Source organism: Perognathus longimembris, chromosome 12 (assembly GCF_023159225.1).
Source record: "Perognathus longimembris pacificus isolate PPM17 chromosome 12, ASM2315922v1, whole genome shotgun sequence".
Lineage (NCBI taxonomy): Eukaryota > Metazoa > Chordata > Mammalia > Rodentia > Heteromyidae > Perognathus > Perognathus longimembris.
In genome coordinates this window covers 45,656,969-45,682,408 of record NC_063172.1, presented here as the reverse complement: position 1 = coordinate 45,682,408, position 25,440 = coordinate 45,656,969, and the positions used below count along the sequence as shown (strand labels likewise).

The 25,440-nt window shown below is 33.1% G+C and overlaps 1 protein-coding gene across 1 annotated transcript in view; it reads right to left on the bottom strand.

Moving 5' to 3' along the window:
- Positions 1 to 1,984: 1,984 nt before the first annotated feature.
- The window catches only part of Il7 (interleukin 7), a 31,094-nt gene continuing 7,638 nt past the window's right edge, over positions 1,985 to 25,440 (bottom strand). Inside the window, exons 3-5 of the mRNA XM_048358748.1 lie at positions 6,980 to 7,060; positions 5,804 to 5,938; positions 1,985 to 2,723 (exon numbers count right to left, since the gene is read on the bottom strand). Coding sequence (XP_048214705.1) covers positions 2,616 to 2,723; positions 5,804 to 5,938; positions 6,980 to 7,060 — 324 coding nt within the window. The 3' untranslated portion in view covers positions 1,985 to 2,615. The remainder of the gene's footprint in view (positions 2,724 to 5,803; positions 5,939 to 6,979; positions 7,061 to 25,440) is intronic.

Sequence of the window (25,440 nt, the reverse complement as noted above, 5' to 3'; positions counted from 1 at the left end):
GGGAGTCAGTAAATAATGGGTTTTTCTAACCAGTAAGTAAGATACATAAACTTTATACTTATAAATCCTGCTATTTCATATGTAGTTATGATAAAACATTTAGGATTGGCAACTCTATGTACACCTATTTTTTTTATCTTGTGCTTTAATAGTTCCAATAGTTTCCATAGATTACAAATGTTTTACAACAAAATTTAGAAATAGAGTTGGGGTGGGGGAGGGAAGTGGGAGAAAATGAGGGATGGTAACTCTTACTTATGTAACTAACCCTTCTGTACATCACCTTTATAATATAATTTTTTTTTTTTGCCAGTCCTGGGCCTTGGACTCAGGGCCTGAGCACTGTCCGTCCCTAGCTTCTTCCCGCTCAAGGCTAGCACTCTGCCACTTGAGCCACAGCGCCGCTTCTGGCCGTTTTCTGTATATATGGTGCTGGGGAATCGAACCTAGGGCCTCGTGTATCCGAGGCAGGCACTCTTGCCACTAGGCTATATCCCCAGCCCCCTATAATATAAATTTTTTTTAAAACAAAGAGTCATTCATAATCTCAGCAACTCAAAGGCAGAAAAATTAGAGAGTCACATTTTGAGGCCAGCTCAGGTGAAAAGTTAGGGAGACCTCATCTTAACTGATGAAAAGCTGGTGGTGGCAGTACACTTGTCATCCCAGGAAGCATAAAACAGTAAGATCCAATCATTCCTATGTATATTTTCAGCTTCCTGTCCCCCCCAAATAAGACAAAAGAGATGGGACATGATTTAAGTGGTAGAGTACATGTCTAGCAACTACAGCCCTTATACAATTAAAAACATTAGCAATCAGAAAATTTCACATTTTAAAACATTGTTCAGACTTTTTTCTTTTTTTTCTATTGTTATTATAAGTGTTAGATTACCATTTCTTAAGTCAGGAAGTAAGTACATTTCTTTTGGGGCAATGTCACAATACAGGACTCTAGTCATTCACATGTGGGAATACTCTTAGGGGAGGGACCTAAAGATGCAATGCCTCCATACCCTGAGCATGTAAAATAATATGTGTCAAAATGAATTCTAGGATATGGAAACAGGTTTTGTTTTTTTTTTTCTTTTCTTCTTAGAAATTCCATATTTTGGGGATCTCAGACCTACATCGTCATAACATTTTTATGTTGTGTGCACCTATCACATTATTCTTTGAGTAAATGCTTAAAGTAGAACTATTATTTGGGAATTACATGAATTTAATAAGATAATACAGTTAATCTTTACTAATTAGGTATCATATGTCTAGTTTTTTCCATAAACAATAGACAAAAAACATTATTTGAGGAAGGTAAACAGTTGAAAAATTTATTTAGATTATGATTTAAAGTAAGGTACAAAGATAAATCTGACATGTATAATACATGAGACCTATAATAAAGCAATGTACAACTAATTAGAAATTTTAACATCATCTAGAGTTACCACGAAAGTCACAGACACTAAGGAGAAAGGAATTGAGATGCAGATTGAAGTTACACCAGAATTTGGAAGTTTTCCAGGAAGTAAGAACTTAATTTTGAGAAGGCTACTTATAAAGAAAGCCTATTTGACATTCAGAACAGAGTATGTGTTTAGGGACCTGATTTCATGTTGATTCTTGTTAATAAAGTATGAGAAATCATATATTTAATAAAAATTGAACACCAAATGGCTGAGTATTAAAATTTTTCTTGTGATTAATTAAGTGAATCTCATAGTGTTCACACATAGGTCATTTATTGTCAAAGGAGAAATGTTATTGAAAGTAGGCAACTTGTTTGTAGTTTTACATGAAAATATTTTTAATATACAGATGCTTTGTCAAAATTAAACATATACAATCCATTAATTAAAAGGCTAACATATACTATCTCTTAGAAATATACTTCCAAATTTGAAAAGTCATTGTTTTATTATACATAAATGATAAAAGTAAGTACTGTTTAGCATTCTTAAATCAAGTATATTACTATTTTAAAAAATTTTTATTTTACATACTTTATCTTTTGTGAAAGGCACTGTGGTACAATTCACATTTGCTTACATCTCTTGATCTTTCTCTTATGTATCTTGTTTTTTATGTTACTTCTTTAAAGCATTTGACTAATTCTTGTGAACATTTTTCTGTACATCACTATTAACCCTAAAATATCTGTAGTGCAGAAGGTGGCAATTTCTACTCTTACTCCAAGTACTTGGATTGCAGTGGGCAAAAATATTACCTTCATAATAAAACTTATAATTTTGAGTGCTTTTATCCTTTTTATATACTTTATAGATTTTTATAGCTTCTGAAATATTGGAAGACGTTTAAGAAGTAGTATTGTAAATGATACCTTATGAGAATTGTTTTACAAAATCTGTATGGTTAAACCAAGTGCTATATATTCACATACATACAAAACAGTTGTTGACTGCAGCTAATCATTTTCCATTGTTTATGTTCATTTATAACAGTGTAGGTTTCTCATTTACTCAAATCATCTATTCTATGACACATGCAGCAGCTTATAGAGGGTTTCTTCTCCAACAACTGCAAAGGCAAATTGACTCTTGAAGAATGGAACTTCAGGACATAGACTCTGTATTGCCACTCCATAGTTTTCATTGTTATTTAATGTTCATCAAAATTTTATTCCAACAAGTTTTTATCTCTTCTAATAGTGTCTTAAGGAAACACGGGTCATTCTTTTTTTTGTCCTTTTTACCTTTTTCTTCCTGGAGAAATAAATTGTAATTGTTTCAATTTTATATTTTTAATAACACACTGTAAGGTGTTCAATCTTTAATTTCCACCATAATAGGGTATATTGAAATTTTCATCTAAAGAAGCTAGAAAAAAAAATATGCCATTTTACAGCTCAAGATTTCTGATCACATTTGTGACAACTGACCTTTGGGAAATTGAAGGTGGGTTTAAGACTAAGCTGTATTTTCACACTCCTATGACAGTGGACATAATGCCATTTAAACATGTTTAAGTAGATTTTTTAGACTATCCAGTTGGATATTTTAATATGGAAAAATCAACTTTTAGTAGAAGCTATAGTTAATATCTAAGTATTTAGATTATTTTGGAAAAAAATAGCTGATTGAACTTGTGCCCTAATGTCCAGACCAGACTTTGGCAGATATCTACCTCATAAACTAGTGTTTCCAAGCATCTGATAAGAACTTTTTAAAGAAATAAACTGAACAATTCTAGAAAGCATAGAAAGGAATCGTGGCACAGGCCTACAAGGGAATAACCCTGTAAAGGCTACTGCATTTCTCTGAAAGGGTAAGGCAGTTTCCCATTTAGATAACAAGCACTTGAGTATTTTCTAAGCCAGGTATTACATGTAGCACTTTACAAATATTACTGAATTTTTCTTTTCCCTTTGAAATTCATTAACAGATGAGGAAACTAAGCCACCAAAAGGATAGAAAAGTGCCAAGGTCATATATCAAATAACTACAGTGGCTAATCTGTACTCCATCTGTCCTGTTTGTATTTTAGCCACAAATTCAGATCTTTTTGTTACTATATTTAGTATATATGTTTTAACTAATATCAAACATAAGGCAACACACTTTGAAGATGTTAAAAATTTAATGTTCTTCTCAGTGAGTGTCGTGAAGCCTTTTTTAAGGTATGAATTTAAATTGGCTTGACCAAGTAGATGATCTTAACTAACAAATATGCTTGGCCTTCTGTGTCCACTCAGATTTAAACAACCACAAAATGAAACACTGAGAAAAAACAATTTCTATATATGTTTGATCTATATGTGCTTTAGGTGTTGTTTCCTAAGCAAAACAATATGCAACTCCTTGCAAAGCATATTATATTAGATATTATTAACCTACAGAACATGTAAAAATATAAGGTTGTGTAGTTATACATAGTTTACATGCAGATAGTATATCATTTTATATAAAAGGCTTGCGCATTTACAGAGTTAGGAACTTTGGGGAAATCCTGTACTCAGTCCATCATGTATTACAGAAGACAGTGTTATAGACATGTGAAAAAATCCCAAAGCCTTGATTTTAGCTCTGTAGTTGTGGAAACATTCTATTATCTTTTTTCTAAACTCTCCAAATTTTCTTTGTCAAAATCATTAAGTGTGTTTATATTGCTTCAAATTCAGGTCTCCTAACCTGAATGATATGTAAACTCACTCTACTTCTCTAAGAAGAGTACAGAATTTCCACCAACCAGCATAATAATAAACAAAATGAAGAAGAGCCATCATTCTCATGAACCAAGGTGCTCATCTTTTCAAGACCTACTCTAGTTAATTCATCTTTTTAATGTTGAATTAGATTCAATTAGGTAGTCTACCTTTACAATTTTTATTTTCCATATTGCTGTAAAATGTCTAATACATAATAAATAGGGCACAAAATTGTTAAGTGTGGCAAATACAAAACAAGAGGATACTGCTTTCCATCAAAAGAATAAAGCAGAAATAAAGGTGTTCGTTATATATCTATTTCCATTACTGTTAAAAGGGTTCAACAATATTAACATCCTGTTTTCATGTAGGAAACTGCTAATATTCAAAACAATTATTTTATAACAAATATATATATGTAGGGGCTAGGAATTTTTTCTAGCTCAGTGGTAGAGTGCTTGCCTAGAATGCATGAAGCCCTGGGTTTGATTCCTTCATATACCATATACACAGAAAAAGCCAGAAGTGGTGCTCTGGATCAAGTGGTACAGTGCTAGCCTGACAAGACCTAGACCTGAGTTCAAGCCCTAGTACTGACAAAAAAAAAAAGAAGGAAGAAGTAGGAGAAGAGGAAGAAGAGGAAGGAGAAGGAGGACGAAAAAGGAGGAAGAGGAGGAGGAGGAAGAAGAAGAACATATATATATATATATATATATATATATATATATATATATATATATATATATATATATTTGTAGAGCCTGGGTGCTATCTCTGAGCTTCTTTTCTTCAAGGCTAATGCTCTACCACTTGAGCCACAGTTTCACTTCCAACTTTTTCTGAGTAGTTTATTGGCTATAAGAGTGTCACAGACTTTTCTGCCAGGCCTGGCTTGGAACCACAGTTCCCAGGTTTCAGCCTCCCAAGGAGCTAGGATTACAGGCGTGAGCCACCAGCACTTGGTCATGTGTATATATATATATATATATATATATATATATGTATGTATGTATATATATGTATATATATGTATATGTATGTATATATATGTATGTGTGTATATATGTATATGTACATACATATATGCATATATATGTATATGTGTGTATGTACATATACATGTATACACATATATATACACACACATTGATGTTAAGTTGGCCACCAAGATTCGGAAACTTTTTTTACTTTGTGTATCATTTGGTTAAATCCCTAAAGTGCAAGATAACAATAATGATAAGCATTATAATACGCATATAAATCATTTTATCACTTTAAAATCTTTTCAACATCCTATAGGATGGATACTATATTCTTACTCATTTTAAAGATGAGGAAAACATTGCCTCTGGTCAAGATTGCAAATTCTATTGTATTTAGTGTATTACTTTTAATAGGAAAGTAATTAAAATTTAGCCCTGTAAATATCAAAACTATTACAGCAATACTGATTTCTCCTTGGAAACCAGATGAACAAGTATGATCCAAGTGGAGACTTTTGGGTGGAATAAATCCATCTCAACCATACTGACCATAATGCCTTAGACCTCTATAGTAAAGGGCATCATTATAAGAGAATGATAGCATGCAGCACAAGATTATTTTATATTTTGTTCACAGTTAACCGTCCCAGCTTACCTTACGGCTGGTGCAGTTCACCAGTGCTAATGTACCATCTGAAACTTTAGATAAGTGATCTCCAAAATCCTCAGTGAGATTCATTTTATGAAATTGCTTCAACTTGCCAGCAGCACGACTTAGAAAAGCAGCTTTCTAGTATGAGGGGGAAAATAACAGACTATGATCCAAATGAAATGTTAAGAAAGTAGAGCTTTCTTAAGGAGCTTAAGGCCAAAACTGTAGTGATAAGTAACACCCCAAACCTCCACCTCAGCTTTCTATTCCAATTAATCATGTGACTGAGAAGAAACAGGACTGAAACTGTTTAGCTCCTAGGCGACAGGTTGGACAACATGAAGTGCCTCCTCCTTGGTTTAATTATTGTCTGACTCTAAAAGTTTCATTATCATGTATGTGTGATCTTATCATTTAAGGGTGAACCTATTACAAGGACTATTTACATTTAAACAGGATTAACTGAAGGAAAAGGCTTCTTCAAGCAAAAATGAGTGAAGGTATGTGTGCTTTGGTTCTTAATGATTTCATATAGTGAATATTTTGAGTTATGGAGGAATAGCTGGTAATAAGAAAAGAGCCACAAGGCACTTAAAACATGTTTCCTTCTAAACAATCTTTAAGCAATGAAGAGTAAAGAATTTATAGTTCTGAAATGCAATAACATTAACTTTTCAATTGTGAGTATAAAACAAAAAAGAGCATCAAACAACAAATCATTTCTGCAGGAAGCTATGACACAAACTTTTGGAGATTTTACACATTAACTAATCAAAAGTAGTTACAGTTTAAACTAAAGCAAATAATAAAAGAAGTAAAGCAATTCCTATAACGTAGTGATACTCATGACTTATGTTTGTATGTATGCTAGCAATAATTTTAGCCAGTCTTTTCCTGAATAAGAAATTTAGAAAAAAATGTTATTTTACTTCTAGTACTTTTAGTATTATCTAGATGAGAGGGATATTGAAACAAAAGAAATTATTATGTGTTAAGAATAGAATTGTTTGTAAAATTCAAGAAAGAACATAATGTAACTTAATGGGTTAATGAGAAATATATGGTTAGAAAAAAAATTTTATTAATATAAAAATTTAACAGAGCCCAAAAAGTAGAAAGTTTAAAAAATAATGTTTAAATAAAAAATAAACTCCAGAAAAATAAACTCCAAATCTTTACCTTTGTATCATCACATGAATGCTTTTTAAAAAAGTTTGATTCATTATTCAGACAATCACTATCATTTCCTATTATTTTGACCTGTAATAAATATAAAATAATTTTGTTAAAATGAGGTCTCTTCTATTGTAAGTTAAAACAGTCTCATAGTATCTCATAGTTATGTGTGCTTGTTAAGGAAAGTAAGTTTTGAATTATTCTACTTATGGGCATACAAATAGTTTTCCATTTGAAGAATAACCATTACATATACAACTCCCACAAATTTATAAAGCACCTTTCAGACTCCTTAATTTAATAGTAGAATTTCCTAATAATCTGGTATATATAAAAAATAAAAGTTCTTATTTTAGAGGTAATACCAGATAGATAAAATATTGTACAATTTATATTCAAGTAGGGATGATTTTAAAGATTATTCCATCAAATGTCCTGCCACCCAACAAACAGAGAAATGAATTTACGTTAAAATGAAGCAAAAAAAATCTTGATGGTGAGAATTACTGAAATTAATTCTAAAGAATTTTGGACAATCTGATTTTTCGGTTGTGCTTGAGTCAGAAATTTGAATATAATTAGATATAGTGAAAACACAGACTGGTATGAACTCATTCTGTATTTAAGGAATGTTACAACAAAGTCAGAGTTATCTGAATCAAAAATTTCATTGGCAGTCTAGGAAGAACTTTCTAAAGATTCAGATTTTTATATAAACAAGGCTGTACTAGCTCTGTTCAACAAACTAGGAGTTCCACGCTCTCAGAGTTTCTAGGAGGACTTTAAGTAATCTTAAGTCTACCAGGCATGGGTAAACTTCTTTGCCAAGGACAATTGATGTATTTATGACATCATTTGTGGGTCATTCAAACTTATCAATACAGGCAGATGGCCATAGGCAGCCAACAAGATGTTTATGTGTTGGTCCTGTCTTGTACCAAATGATTTCTTAGCTCTTCCATGCCTCAAGGGACAAATGTTTCTATCATTGCCAGTCATTAAAGAAATGGAAGTAGAGGAAAGATAAGGGTTGCTTCTAATGCTCATGGGCCTTTCAGATAAGTATACAGAACTCTTTTCACATATTAAAAGCATGAATAGTCTCTGAGTTTATCCTGGCTTTAAGATACATGTACTATCTTACTTGTTTCATTTAAGAGTTCAATATTTTCTAAGTGCAAGTGTGAAAAGTCTTCTGCAAAACTATACTTGGAAATAAACTGAAGAAAACAGAGGTCTAGTTTCTATGCCATTAGATAGAAGGGACAGTCACTCTTACTCTAAAATACATTCACTTACCCTTAAATACAATCATTTCTTATCTTAGGAAAAGTATGTTTTTTTGGAAAGAAAGGATTAAGTAGTGCTAAACATCTGACTCATACTGGAAAGTATCAAGTGCAAAAGATACATTTTCTATAACTATCTTCAAGTTGCCATTGTAAACGTTCCTAAGACCACAGGGAAGAGCCCCTATGGTCTATTCATTTTCCTGTTGACTTCTCTTTAATCTGGAGAAAAGACAGTTAAATATAAAATTTCATTTGGTAAAGCACGTAGCACTTGATTTTCTGCTGTGCCATCTTTCACAAAATAGGCAGACTAATTTGTAGCTAACCTTCATGTTTTAACATTTACCAAAATACTGTTTGACAGTATGTCATGGAATTAAAAAATATTTATCATATATCATAATATCATGCCAGTTTTTAAAAATATTTCCATATATGGCTTAATACTTGGGTATTTGAAAAATATCATTGGTTAGCTTCAGGATATTAAGTTCACTTTTGTCAGATCTATAGAAAGGAAATGTTGTACCAATTGTTGTGTTTCCCTAACATTTGATGCAGATTATAAAGGCTTTACTATACCCTTAAAAGGTTGATCTCAGTAAAAGCCACAATGATTACTGGTTGACTTCAGTATAATTTATGAATACATTTAACATAGGCAAATGGAGGTATCAATTAAATTGACCCCTGAAATCACATTCACTCAAGCTCTAACAGAAGAGCCACTACAAGTAAAAATTCCTGGAATAGAAAAAAAAATCTTAAATACGTATCTCCTGATGTAACAAAAAGAAAAGACTTACCAAAGATAAAATAATATTGTTTAAGTTATCTTATGTGAAGATAAATTCCAGTATATTTTGAATCACAATAATTCATGCTAAGTTGTTCTTAAATTAATATCATTTGAAGAATTAGATCTTTCTTTGTAGCATAGTTTTCTTCTATCAATAAAATTTTATTTTATATTTTCTCTTCTTTAGAAACACTAAGTATATGTAAAATAAATCTTTTATTTTATTTTTGAAATATATATTTGTGATTCAAAGATGTTCATTTAGTGTGGATTATTCCATTATTTCTAACATATGTCTGTTTAATGGGTGATTTATTACAGATACATACATATATGTGCATACATATACATAGATGAATGGACAGATAGATAGATTATAGATAGATAGATAATCTTTTTTATGCCAGTCCTGAAGCTTGAACTCTGAGCCTGGGTGCTGTCCCTGAGCTTTTTTGTGCTTGAGGCTAGTGTTCTACCACTCAAGCCACAGCTCCACTTCTTGCTTTTCTTTTTTGTTTGTTTGATTGACTGATTGATGAATTTTGGGGAGGGGGTGGTAGTTTCTTAGAGATGAGACTCTAGAATTTTACTGCCCAAACTGCTTCAAAACACAATCTTCAGTCTCAGCCTCCAGGGTAAGAAGGTTTATGGACATGAATCACCAGCACCTGGCTTCTGATAAGAATTCATAATCATTTTTTACATTTGCTCTCCTCCAATAACTGCTCTTTTTGCTTTCTAAAAAAGTGTTGTGAAGAAAAATTTTGTCATTTTCTGTTGCTTTTGTAGTTTTTTATCTAAATTCTTCACTATTTTGCTTATAAATTTAAGAATTAGTGCATTTATTTTGGTACTATCACTATAGTCTTGCCTTTCAGATTTTCAGAAGGGAGGTGAGAATGGATTAGGTTGTTATTCAGCTAATATCTCCAGTGTCATAGAGAATAAACTTGATGGATCAAAGCAGAAATTTTAATCTATCACATTTTCTGAGGCCAGAAGTCTAAAATCTAGGAGGCTTTGGTAGGCCCCAGGGTTGGGGGAGGGGATTCTTCTTCTGGCTAATACTATTTTTTGGTGTTCTTTGGCTTGTGGCCAACCTGCCTGTTTCGACCTCCATGTATGTATCACTTTTTTTTCTGTGGGTCTGATCTCCCCATGGCTCTCTGCTACAAGGGTACTGGTGATAGCATTTAAGGTTCACCTGGATAATCCGAGATAATCTCCCCATATCAAAATTCTCTGATTTAATCCAATTTTTGGACTCCTAAATTTCAAAGGATTAGAAACTATTTTGTGTGTTAATTATTTAGCCAACAACAATGAAGTTTGTTTCTGTACTGATTAATGATGGGGTTGATAAAAGACCTAGTTTTGGCAGTGGCTCTTATTGGATTATACCCCAATAGAAGCTTGTAAAGTACTTAAGAAACTGAGAATATCTCCTGAACTCTACTATGAGTTTAAGCATCTTGTAGCAGTTTGGGTTCATTATTATTCATTATTATATGATAAATTGCATTACATAATTATTGTATTATGATAGCATATTACTATACAATTATAATTATTATGTTATAATATTATAATCACAAAATATTGTAATTATTCACTATTCATTATTGTGTTTATTTTATATCTATTATTACATAATAATCTGCCACTAAAGATAGCATAAAACAGTATTATTACAAAGTTTCTGTGGATTAAGAAATTGGGAAGAGCTCAAAGAAGAGAGTTTTCTATGAGAATAGTTAAGATGTTGGCATTGTCTGTAATCACTTAAGCCTGACTAGGATAGAGGATCCACTCCCAATGTGCTTCATTAATACAGCCAGGAGATCTCTCTAGATGAGCCTATTTCAAGTATCAATACAAGAATTTATGTCCTTTTCAGTCCCCATCTCAAAAGGGAGTAGGACTTAGTGATGCAAAACTGAGGCAGAAGGATCATGGTCTAAAGCCTACCTGAGCAAAAACACAAGACTATTCCTGAAAAATAAGTAAAGCATACATTTCCCTACCAAGCAGTATAACACTTACCTAGCAGGTATAAAGCCCTGAGTTCAAATAAGGAATAAGGAATTACTTATTTGTTCATAAGACACAGAAACTAAAAACAAAGTAGCATAAAACAATATACTAAGCATGCAGAAATTGAAAGTAAGAAGGGTTAGCTATACGAATCTCTGACAAAGCAGACTTCAAGATAAAATTAGTTGGAAGAGATCAAGATGATTAGCTCATGATGGGAAAGGAAGGGATACATCAAAAAGATATCTCAAGAGGGGTTGAACTCTACTACACTGTTGGTGGGAGTGTAAACTTGTTCAACCACTCTGGAAAGCAGTGTGGAGGTTCCTCAAAAGAGTTCCCCCATGACCCACCAACCCCACTTTTGGGCATTTACCCAAAGGATTACAAGCAAGATCACACTTAAACTACCACCACAACTATGTTTATTGCAGCACAGCTTACCATCATTAAAATGTGGAAACAACCCAGATGCCCCTCAGTAGATGAATGAATCAAGAAAATGGAATTCTATGCTTCTATTAGAAAGAATGACTTGTTCCCTTCATGAGGAAATGGAAAGACTTGGAAAAAATCCTACAAAGTGAAGTGAGCCAGACCCAAAGCAACATAAACTCTATGGTTTCACTTATTGGAAACAATTTGTATTTGTCTAGGATAGTCCTAGCAGAAGATCACAATAGCCCAATAGCAATGTACACATGTTCACATAAGACGATGCTAAGTGACATTAACTATAAGATTTGAAAATAAGTGGTTCATCTTTGTTGTTGATATTTTCAGTGTACCGTATAAAATTATGCCTTTTTCTTTTGTCTTTGTTCCACATGGGTTACCCTTGATATCACTGTAACTGACTTTGGTACACTGGATATTGTATGTACATTTATCAGAACTAGGGAAGGGGAACACCAAAATGGAGAGACAAAGGGTAAAAGGTGAACCAATGTAACATCAATACTTACAAGACAATATGCTGCAAACCAAATGTACAACTCAGGGGAGGGTGGGGAGGGAACCAGGAAAGTGGGAGAAAAATGGAGAAGGTTATGTATGTAACTATAATCCCTCTGTACATTACTTTGACAGTATTTTTAAAAAAATTATCTCAAGTTTAGGTGTGGTTTGATCTTTGATCATTCATATAATCCCAGCTACTCAGGAAGTAAATAAAGCAAAAAGGAATAGGGGCATGGCTCAAATGGTAAAGCACTTACCTACCAAACAGGAGGCTCTGAGTTCAGACTCTATTACAACCAAAATAAAAATATCATTGGTAAATACAAATAGGCTGAACATTGTTGACCCAATTTTAACAATACTACTGGACATAAGCAATTGTTTTGGTTCATAGGCAATACTAGTCAGTGACTTTAATACCTCACTCTCATCAATAGATCCTTCCAACAAAATTTATCTATCTAAGAGCACACTGCAACACATATCAAATGAACTTAACAGGCATCTACAGAACATTCCATTCAACAGCTGTTTAATATATATTCCTCTCATTTGCACATAGAAATTTCCCTGAATAGATTATATTTTAGATTACATGGGAAAAATAATACTTTTCTATCTTAACAAATCAGAATACAATAAAATTAGAAATTATTAGAGAAATGGGAAAGCTATGTGAACACATGAACATTGGACAACATACTTTAGAATGACCCATAAATAGTTGAGAGATGATGGATCCATAGATATATTGGAGAAAAAGTTTTAAAACTTCATAAAATCAAATGAAAATGAAGGCTAACCTACAAGATCTGTGAAATAAAGCAAAAGCAGTTCTGAGAAGGAAGTTTGAAGATACACATGCTTACATTAAAAATTCCTTAGCAAATAACCTAACAACGGATCTCACGCTACTAGAAAAACAAGAAAAATCCAAGCATAAATCAGAAGGAAATAAAGATCTGAAAAATTAATGAAATGGAGACAATTGCAATGATACAAAGTGTTAGGTCTACCCCTGGAAAGGCTCCATGCAGATGCTCTCTGCCTGTTTAAGTCTGTGCCCAGTACCTGTGTTACCTAGGTAATTGGCACACCTGGAGGCAGTTACCTTCCCCTTCTCTGCGGTCACATTCAATCCACCTGGCCATACCTCCTGCTTTTCCCTATATAATGTGGTTCAACCCAAGTCCCCTCTCTTTCCTTTTCTCTCTTTCTCTTCCTCTCTTGCTCTCTTCTCTCTTTTTCTCTTCTTCCTTCCCCTCTATCTCTAACTGCAGGCCACAGTTTGCTCTCCCCCAATATATTCCTTTCTGCCTGAATAATGTGGCAAGTTTCCTTTCAAGTGAAATGCAAAGAATCAATAAAATAGTTGGTAAACAAAATAGACGAAGAAGTAGCCAAAGAATGATAAGACCCAAACTAATAAAATTGAGATGAGAGTGAGGAGTGAGGATAAATGCCATTGAAATTTGGAGAAAATTAAGGCATATTTCAAAAGTATATTTCCATAAATCAGAAAATCTAGAAGAAGATAAATTTCTAGACACACATTAGATACAAACTTAGAGTGTATAAAAGTTTAAATGTATCTACAACAAGGAATGACATTGAAGAAGTACACTGAAGAAGTAATAGTCTTCCAGCAATTAAAAGTCTAGAACTAAACAGATTCATTGATGATTCCTACAAGGCTTTTAAAATAATCCTCAAACTGTTCTATAAAATAGGGGAAGGAATGCTGCTGAGCTCAGTCTATAAAAGCCATTATTAGATATCAAAACTAGGTAAGGACACAATAGAAACAAAACATTGTAATCTCCTTGATGATTATAAACCTATAGAACCTTAGTTAAATGATTGCAAACTGAGCACAACACATTTAAAAAATCATACACCATAAGTCAGTTTCATTTTAGTGATATAAAGATGGCTCAGAGTACCCAGAATGAAAAACATAGAGGAATACAAAATTAAGACATAGAATACAGGACAAAAGTCACATGATCTCAAGGAATGTTAGCAAAATTATTTGCCAAGTAACTAGAAATAGAGGGAGCATACACACCTCAAGAAAATAATATATATGACAAGTCTGTGCTTAAATGGGAAAAAATTAAACCATTCCCTTTAAAATGAGGAATAGTGTGTTCTCATGCTACGTTACATAATACTATTAGTCATTCACTCAATTTGGACAAAGTTGTGTAAACTTTGAGTTCTTTTTTCTAGGGGTGAATTGTCTTCTATTCAAGGATGCCTTTCCACTATTACCAATGAATGTTGCAATACACAATGTGGTATTTTGTGCTAGCTATGGTATAGTTATGCAAGCCTGGGGTTAAGAAATATTACAGGAATAACAATTGGCAGATTGCCCTAGATAGCACTGTTCAAGAGGAGTATAGACACATTACACAATTACTGAAAACTTGGTGTCATATCCACCTTCAGTGCCAGAGATCACAAAAGTATGTATGCCCTATTCATGGTTTATAAAAATATTGTTGTATACATAATATAGAAAATATAGAAATATTGTTGTATTTATGGGCACAGTGTATCTTTCACATCTTTCAACATCCTCACCCATCCCTTCCTTACCTACCCCTTTCCTTACTCTTCTTAATTTTGTAGGATATACATTGGATTTTTAACTGCGTTATCCCTCTCCTCTTAATTTGTCTGCTCCTTTCTCTTTGACCCCACCCCCAATTAAGTACCCATTTCCTGGTGTTTTATATGGCTAAACTTTGATTTATTTATTTATTTATTTTTTGCCCATCCTGGGGCTTTAACTCAGAGCCTGGGCACTATCCCTAAGCTTCTTTTGCTCAAAGCTGGCACTCTACCACTTGATTCATAGTGCCACTTCTGGCTTTTTCTGTGTATGTGATACTAAGGAATTGAATCCAGGGCTTCACGCATGCTAGGCAAGTTATCAACCACTAGGCCAAACTCCTGGCCCTAAACTTTGAATTTTGTCTTTATATGGAAATGCAGTATTTGAGTTCTCCCTTATATATGCCATATTTCAGTTAGTATATTTGTATAAATTTGCATATTACTCAATATAATTATTTACAAGTTTATAAGCTAAATATAGCTTCCATATATAGGGGAAAACATACATCCTTTTTTTCTCTGGGCCTGGCTAACTTCACTTAATATTTTTTCCAGGTCTTTCCATTTCTTTACAAATGGTACAATAGCATTATTTCTAATGGATAAGTAAAATTCCATTGTGTATCTGTATTTTCTTGGCTCATTTGTCTTTTGAGGAGATGGATGGTTCTGGGATGATTCCTTACCTTGGCTATAGCAATTTCACTCCTGGGCATTTATCCAAAATATTATCATTTTAATTATTTTATTGTATTGCAATTCTTTATTCAAGCATATAACTTTAAATATTGAGGATTTCACAGAATTAGAACTTGATATGATAAACTAGTCTTTTTATATTTTTGTACATTATTTAACCATTTACATACAACCACTTATAAGTATTTAATAAATGCACACACAGTTGCATTTCAAGTGCAGGATTCAAGGCTCTGATTCAAGTAACCCATTCTGAAGTAGAACTCTCCTTCATTTTGTCTCCTTAAAATCTATTGATGTTTCAGTGTCCTCTGAAAATTTTTCTTCTCCTCTTGTCACTGGAGTTCATAAAGTAGAACATAATCATCTTTGAATTGGCAGATTTCAATTAGTATATAATTAATAAGTGTTTCATTAAATGAGCCATTATATAATAGCAATTGAGATTTTTATATAGAGACCTGAAAAAACTGATTACAAAGCTTGACTCCTGTACCATGATAATTTCAAGAGATTTTAATCACTCATTAGTCTTAGGAACCAATGGCTATATACTGCTCTAAAGAGGCAATCTAATCAGGAGTTAGCAAATTTGCTAGAATTTCAGATCACCCAGAGCTGACATGATTTCTTTACTACCCTACATCTGTCCTGAAGTGTCATGCAGAATGAGAAGGCAGTTCATTGGTAAGAAAATATAGCTCTTAACATTTCTTCATCCAGGAACAAACAGCAAGCAAGGCAGTAGATAGGCTGCAAGGGTTTTATCAGTTGCAAATAACCCAACTTTGTGGAAAGTCACTGTTATAACTCACATAGGAGAAACTACAAGTCACATGATGAATTTACAGTGTTGCTGTTAGGATCTGTGTGATTGTGTCAATTTATACATTGAAATATTAACCCCAAATTTGTGGGATCAGGAAATAGGACTTTGGAGAAATGATAAATGATTTTAGGGGTAGGTCACTTAACAATAGAACTGGTACCTTTAAAACAAAAAGAAACACACCTCACCTGAGAGCCCTCTTTTCACATCATAATATGACAAATCAGCAGGTAGGAAGGTGAACTTCACTAAAATCTAACCATGCTGCCATCCTGATCTCATTTCTCTTGCTTATTAACCCATAGTCTCAGTTACCTTGATTTAGAAATCAGAAATAACCAAATAGCTCATTCAAGAATACCAAGATCTTTTCACTATAATTACAAAATAAGTATTTTTATGCAAGTGTTGTATATTAATTGAGTCAAAAATACATTTGAACTGGATGCTGGTGGGTCATGCTTGTAATCCTAGCTACTCAGGAGACTGAGATCTGAGGATCATGTTTCAAAGCCAGCAGGAAAGACTGTGAGACTTTTATCTCAAATTAACCACCAGAAAAGAGTAAGGGGAGCAGTGGCTCAAAGTGGTAGAGTGCTAGCCATAAGCAAAAAAGAACTTAGGGACAGTGTCCAGGTCCCAAGTTCAAGCCCTATGATGGACCACCCCCTCAAAGTAAAAACTTTGAAAAAAGCTTCACGTTCAAGCCCTATGACTGACCCTTCCCCCCAAAAAAAAACTTTGAAAAAGGCTTATCTATTCTAGATCATATCGTAGATATTGGGATATAGTGATAATACAGAGTATTAGCTATCATGAATAAAATAACTTCAGAGAGTAGTAAGAGTCGTGAGAGAAAAGAGTAGAATAAAGGGCAAAGAGAAGACAGGTCACTCTGGTTCTAAAAAGGGAACCCTTTATGCTTATACTTCATTTCTGCATTTTTCTCTAGCTTGTTTGCATTTGTCTAGTTTTTCTTGTCTTTTTTCTTTCTGTCCCTCTTCTTTCCTTTACTCCCTCCCACCCTTCCTTCCTTCTTTTCTTTCTGCCTCCCACCTTTGCTTTCCTCCCTCCTTCCCTCTGTCCCTTCCTCCCTCCCTCCCTCCTTTCCTCCTTCTCCTTTTCCTCTACTGTTCCTTTTTCTCCTTTTCCTTCCTTATTTCACAAAAAATGTGCAATTGTGTTCTATCCACTCCATTCTGACATGAAAAACTTTGTACCTGTGGTCTTTATGCTTGAACAACAGTTTCACTGGGTATCAGTTGTGAGTCACATTTATATTCTTCACAATGTGGTGATATTCCATCATCTTTTCCATTTAAATGTGGAAAATTGGAAGCATAATTTACCCTCAAATGACTTGCAAATTCTAACAGAAATATTCTTCCTTTATCTTGAAATTCAGTGAATGTTCCAGGATGTAAATGTATTAATCATTCTATATCAACCTTTTTAATCCATATTCCATTTATCCTATGATTCTTTTTCCTTCTTTTAGTTTACATGTTTCCTTAATCATAGGGTATTTTAATTTGCCATTTGATGAGTCATTTACAACTTGATTCTTTATTGTCTCTATTAACTTATTATTTTGGCAACTGTTTTATATTTGTTCCTTATTATGAATATAGTAAAACTATTTGATTTTACTTTATATGCTTCATATGACTATTAATGTATGTCATGAGTGAAATGAGGAAAGAGTATTGTTTTCTATTTCAGTATGTTTACTGGGTTTTATAAAACAGTTTAAATCTCATTCTATACCTTTATCATTTCATCTTTTGTTGAATCTAAATGAGCTTTTAAAAACTATGCTTAAAATATGAATCGGAGTTTAATTTCCTTTTTATAAATCTGTTCTCTTTCAGGGTGAATTCTCTTTTATGTTAAGTTTTTTTCATTCTTTTTTACCTTTACCACTGTGCATCTGTATGCCAACTTTCTTGTTTTTAAATATTGTCTTAATATTTGTCTCCATATTTCATAATGCTCTCCTTAACTCTCTGAGTCTTCTCTAAGTGGTAACTTTTAGTTTTATAAATAATGTTATATGTATTAATAATACATTCTAAACACATATACAATGATTAGCTAATTAATTATTGCATGACCTTCCACATTAATTTTTTGTGATGCATGTACTTAACATCCACTCTCTCGATTTTTCAAATATAGCTCTTTCACAGCGCAAAAGAAATACATGTATGTGAGAAATATTTCTGAGCTCCATTGGTTCATGCCTACAATCCTAGGTACTTGGAAGTCTGAGATTTGGAGGATTGAGTTTTGAAGTTCAGCCAAGGTAAAAAAGTCTTTGAAACTCCATCTGTAAAACAACCAGCCAAGAAGCCTGGAGGTGTGCCTCAAGTGTTAAAGTGCCAGCCCACCCAGTACACTGTGTAAACACAAGCCTGGAATCCTAATCTCAAGTACTAGAAATGATGATGATGATGATGATAGATAGATAGATAGATAGATAGATAGATAGATAGATAGATAGATAGATAGATAGATAGATACTGACTTGGTGAAGTTGGATTATAGAAACACAGTATATGAACAAATCCTCAAAATTAGCCTGGACTATTAATGTTGTGCCTAAAATAAAAGGGAAGTTGAACTGAGTGCTGGTGGCTCATGCCTACAATTCTAGCTAATGAAGAGGCTGAGGTCTGAGGATCACAGTTCAAAGGCAGTCCAAGCAGGAAAGACTATGAGATTCTTATCTCTAATTAACTATTCCCCAAAAGGCTGGAAGTGGAGCTGTGACTGAAGGGGTAGGAAAAAACAATTCAGCAGTGAAACCAACTAGACATTATGTTCCCTCCAAACAAATTAGGGGAGAGGGAAGTGGGGAGGGGAACAAACTGGGAGAGAATTGGGGGTGGGAGTGACACTGTTCAAAAGGAAATGTACTCATTAACAGTCATGTAACTGTAACTCCTCTGTACATCACCTTTACAATGAAAAAAAACACATAACTTCTCAGGATGGTTCCTGAGTTCAAGTCCTAGGAGCAGCTGTGCACACGCGTGCATACACAAACACACACACACACACTCACAGATTGGAATTTTTTCCTAGGTACCATTATGTCACTGCAGAATTTGTAAAGATGGCTCTGCCCCTTTGTTCACTGTGGTAGCCTGAGTGGCTGATTGGCTGAGAACTCTCAATAAATACTTGATTTTGAATTTGAATAAACAACAAAATGACATGATCTGATTTTTAATCTAACTATAATTTGTAAATGGTGGCCAATATGGAGAAAAAGGGGGATTCTAATTAAATGCTGGTAGACTTGTAAACTGATACCACCAGTTTGGAAAAAAAAAATTGCCAATGTTTAATGCTACTGTTGTATAGTTTAGACATTCTAACTGGTGTAATATTAGCTCATGTTTTAATTTCCAGTTCGTTAGTGAAATAATATTGATCAATTATATACTCATTGTCTATGTAAATTATTTGTGGGCAGAGTAACTTTCAGAAACTTTGTTCTCATTAGATTGTTTCTTTTGTAGATTAACAGTCATTCAGATAATTTTAATGTAAGTCCTCACTCAGATACCTTTTACAGACATTTTACCCCAGTCTTTAGCTTGTCTTTCATTCTATTAGCAGTAAGTTCAACTTCATGAATACTGAATTATCATGTGTTCTTTTTTTCTTTTAAGTGGACTGTGTACTATTTGACTCAATTTTTAAAGTCACCATAAAATTCAAGGAAAATTAGAATTTTTCCTCCTATATTTTTTCCTACTGGTTTTATAGTTTTGTGTTTTGCATTTGTTCAACTTGTGTGAAAAGTATAAGGTCTGATTTGTTTTATTTTGTTCTGTTTCTTTGGGATCATTTGTTTCAGCATCATTTTTGGAAAGTCAGTTAAGCATACTGGTATGTGTCTTTCTGAAGGCTACTTAGTTCTGTTGATCTGGCTATTTTTCATCAGTATCTCACAGCTTTATTACCTTTACTTGCTAAAAATTTTAACACTTATGTAGTAGACTTTTTGTTAATCAGTATTGTATTGGTTATTTTTTATATTCTACATTAACTTTTGAGTCCAATTATAAACATCAGGGAATAAATGTCTACCTTTGATTCAAACTGCAGTGAGTATACAGTTCAAGTGAGAAAAAACAGACACATTATCAGTATGGAATCTCCATGCATGTTAATATGCACTGCCTAACTCTTCATTTTCAATTTTATCTGTAATTGTATTGTGTTTTTTTTCTTCAGATGAATTTAGCCTTTTTACTTTCCTAAAGTGGAAGCCTAGATTTATGTCTTTCCTGATATATTCATTAAATGTTCTAAACACTATCCTCACTGAGTCCTTACAATACTTGTGACATATTTATTACGTTCAGTTCAACATGTTGTTTATTTTTTTGAGAATTTGTGTTTATTAATATATTATCTAAGGTTGTATATTATTTGATCTCCAGGCATGGGGAAGTTTTCACTCAGTCTTTCTTGTTTATTTCTTGTATAATTGTTCTCATTTGGGCACATGTCTTATATCTTTAAGATGTGTTTTATATCTCAGAATGTGTTCAAAGTTGGTGAATATTCCGTATGATTTTCAAAACACTTGTATTTTGCTATTGTTGGGTAAGTCACATTGAAAATAAAATCAGATCAGACTGATTCGTGTTGATTTTCACTTTAATTATACCCTTACTAATTTTCTGGTTGACAAATTTAGACTTAGTTACTGATAGAAGAAAACTGACATTTTAAAACCTTAATAGGAGATTTATTTATTTCTCCATGTAATTTATCAGTATTTGCTTACAGATTTTGGTGCCCTTAAAAGGCGTATACACACTAAGGCTTCTAATGCCTCTAGGGGAATTGATCATCTTATTATGCAATGCCTCTTTATCAATGGTAATCATCTTTGCCCTGAAGTCTGCTTTGTCTGAAATAAATACACCTGATTCAACTCTGATTTATTTGTATGTACATTTACATTTAAAGTAGGTTTCTTGCATATACACAGTTGCTGCCTTTTTTTTCTTAAGTCCCTCAGAGTTTTGCCATGTTCTGTATTCTTCTCTCATTTTTTATAACTTAAAATTTATTCACAAAACAAAAAAGTCTCAGCCCTAAGAAGCAACTTATTTTACTTAGCTTCAGATAATTCCATTACAGTTCTTTATTATGTGGGTAGGAAATGTATTTTGCACTGTAGTCTAGCTTGATATCATAAAAAGCTAGTTTTATTGTAGTCAATTTAAATAGTTTAAGCTAACTAGAGTAATTTAAACATAATATATGTAGACATAGTTTTAAAACCATATTTGACTAGAATTTGATCCTTTTTCAACCATTTCTGTTAGCAAAGCGTCCATTTGCAAGACCAAAATCCATAGGTACCAAGGGCGGAAGATATTAATGTCTTAACAAGATTTGTTTCTAAGAGGAAACAGTATTCAATCTGAATTTGGGAAGAACAACTCATGTCAGTTTGAAGAACAACTGAATCCTGGAGACTAGAAAATGTGTTAGGGGCCTACTGAGTGCTTTGAAAGTCATCCCAGGGAGCTCTGAAGACTATTTGTCATAAGACATGGTAATAAAAATAAGAGTGAATGACTTACAGAGGTGTTAAGAAAATAGACTATAGAATTAAATGATGGATAAGTTAAGAAATAGGAGTGTCAAGGACAATTCCATGCTTTCAGGATTGAAGGACTCTGTAAGAGCTAATACAATAAACTAAGGTAGAGAACAATGAAGCACAAACAGGATGAAAATGATAACTAAGTTACTATTATGCATGCTATGTCTTGGTACAGCTGAGTAGATATTTCCAGTTGATGTCTTAACTAAATGGTTATGGAATTCATGGGAGAAGTATAGAACTGAAGGTATTAGGAGCTTTAAGTGCAAACATTGAAACTGCATCTGTAAGAGTCCCTTCCCTGAAACCCAAACAGAGATGCCATCGAAGATACTGAAAGTCCAGCTAAGGGCAAAATTGACATGTAAAGAGTTTTCTTGAATACTTGAGGTCTTGAGTTCAATCTCTAAGTAGAAAAAATACAAAAAAAAATCTGCAGACAGAGGTGTCGAATTGTCTATTTTAATCTATTAGATTTAGTTCTTATAAGCTCATATATTGTAAGTAAAATGCAATTTTTGTATGGTTGTTATCACACTGAATCATTTTTCAAACATTGGTTGTTTCCAGTAGGCACTGCATTTTGCTCTATTTTTGTCACTGAGAATCTCACAATACAGGTTATTGGTAAAATTTAAGCAAAGTAAATTATTATGAATACAAAATTATTTATAATGATGTTTCATATTATCAGAGACAAAATAATATTATATAACCCTTCAAACTACTTCATATCAAAAAGCACCTAACACTTTAAAATGTGTACTTAAGCCACATATAGACTAGTGCGGAGAAGCAAGGTAAAGAAGTAAGTATTCAAGGATTATAGTTATTAATCATTAGTCATCCTAAATACTGAAATTAAGCAGGCAACTTCAGTATTGTCACTGATATAAAATACTTAGAAATAAATTCAATGAGAAAATCACATATAGTTTCAAAATCATAAAAAAATCTTGAAAGAAATAAAAGAAAAATCTAAATAAGTTGGAATCTAACCTGTGTTCTAACCTGTGTTCATGGATCTGAGAGTTTTAAACACTTTAAAGAAACCTGTACTCTTTATAGACATCCCAATTCATGGTTTGTAAATTGATTTTAATGCTTACTTGAATTGCCAGAGAATTATAATCAACAAAACTGTCCTACTCTACAAATTATCCACATCATTTTTTTTTTGGCCAGTCCTGGGGCTTGAACTCAGGGCCTGAGCACTGTCCCTGGCTTCTTTTTGCTCAAGGCTAGCACTCTGCCACTTGAGCCACAGCACCACTTCTGGACTTTTCTATATGTGGTGCTAAGGAATCGACCCAGGGCTTCATGTATACGAGGCAAGCACTCTTGCTACTAGGCCATATTCCCAGCCCATTATCTACATCCTTTTCACAAAAATCTAGGTGATTCACAAACCAATGAGTAATTTTTAGATGACTCATCAATTTCTTTCCTAAGCACTTGAAAACTTTCATACCAATATTCCTAACAGTGTAATTCCCAATAGCCCATAGTGTAAACCCCAAATGTCCAACAACTAATGAATAAGCAAGATGTTTATTAAAACATAAAGAGAATAAATTACTGATTCATACGACATGGACAAACTTTAGGAACAATATGTTGTCAAAAATGCCAATGTAAAGTTTACGTATTATGTAATTTCATTTATTGAAATGTTTAGAATAGGTAAGTCCACACTGACAAAGCAAATGAGTTTGCCAATGGGTGGAAAAGGGAAATAAAAAATAATACCAATGGGTTCAGAATTTCTTTAGTGGTGCTAAAACTAGTTTGGAATTAGAGAGCGATGATGAATGATCATGCCACTCTGAAATATATAAAAAGCCAGATGCCAGTGGTTCATGCCTGTAATCCCAGCTATGCAGGAGGCTGAGATCTGAGGATAGCAGTTCAAAGCCAGCCCAGGCAAAATCCCTATAAGACTCATCTCCAATTAACTATTCAAAAACAGGAAGTGGAGCTGTGGGTCAAAATCATACAGTGCTAGTGTTGAACAACAGAGCTCAGGGATAGCATCCACACCTTCACTAAGCTACAAGAGTAACAAAAGATGAAAGAATTCTTTCCTAACGTCAGATAACTTTAGAAAACATTATTGATGAACAAATATGAAGACATTTGTTGTCACAAGGAATTAAAGAAATGTACATCAAAATGTGATTTTTTTCTATTGCCTTTGCAGATGACCTTAAAAATAACAAAGTAAAATTATGTAAAGCAAACAAGAATGATCTCATACACTGATGGGAGAATTGCAAATAGATCAATCCTCTTCAGAAAATAATTTGCTAATTTGTATCCAGAAGCCTTATTAAAATAACACATCCAATTCAGTCACTCTAATTCTAGGTAACACATATTTGGGAAACTATATGTAGGGAGGCACGTTACAAATTCCTAAAAACCTATTCTTCCACTTGCATTAGAGTTAAAGAATAAAGTTATCTTAACTTGGGCTCCTTTTAGACTCTGGAGCTCTTAGCATATCTATTGATTGTATATCAACAATTCTACTTCATTTCTACTTGAAGGAGAAATGTTAGAAATTCTATCTAGTTTTAAACATCATACTTTGAAAAGTTTCAGTTTTTGAGCACATCATCATTTTCAGTCTATCATTATTAATGTATATAGAGGTTACTAAATGAATGTTATACAAATAAATATATATTCAAAGTATACTCTCAACAAATTTTACCAAAAGTATATACTGTTTAAAAATCATGGTGATCATTTGTATCCCACAACAAAGTCTCTTCTCAGTGTAATCTCTGCAGCTCCTAAAGCACAGTTAATGTTTCCTTTCTGAATTTGGCTCACAATCAATCTACTTGAAATGACAAGATGAAAGCCATCTGCCAAAACTTACCCATTATCCAATATAAGTTTCTTAAAAAGAAGGATCTATCATTGTATAGATCCATTGTGTATGTAATGATTTGTATATCATTGTATTTACACCCCAGTATCCGACATCTATATGAAAAAGTTTTTCGTAGTAACTTGTATATATCTGGCCCCAAATACAAGCTTAAAGAGTAAATAAACTGTCTTGCTATTGCAAGAATGAGAGTGGCTATAAAGATCACAGAGAGCCTGGCACTACCACTAGGTCAACATGTCTCAGATTCTTCCTTTGCAAGAAGGAGATGTCAGTAAGAAAGCAAAACGATATGACCACTTTCAAAGATAGAAGGACAGCTTCATAAAGATCTAAACAGAGAATTCAGCAATGTGCGAATAAGGATTTACCTAAATTAGCCCAAATCTAGTATTTCCATATGAATGTGTGCAGAAGCCTTTATTCATAATTGTGAAAAATTGAAAAAACACCTTACTTATATCTTTCAATAAGTGAATAAACTAGTACATTTACAGAATAGAATATTATTTTTACAATAAAAGAAATGAACTATCAAGTGACAGAATGTCATGAAAAAAAAATCTGAAGAAAACATCCCAGTAAGATTCTAGCAACATCACATTACAGAAAGGGTAAAACTAGAAAGACAAAAAGATCAGTGTTTTTCAGGGGCCCCAGGGGAAGAAAGGAAAGAATGCATGAATCAG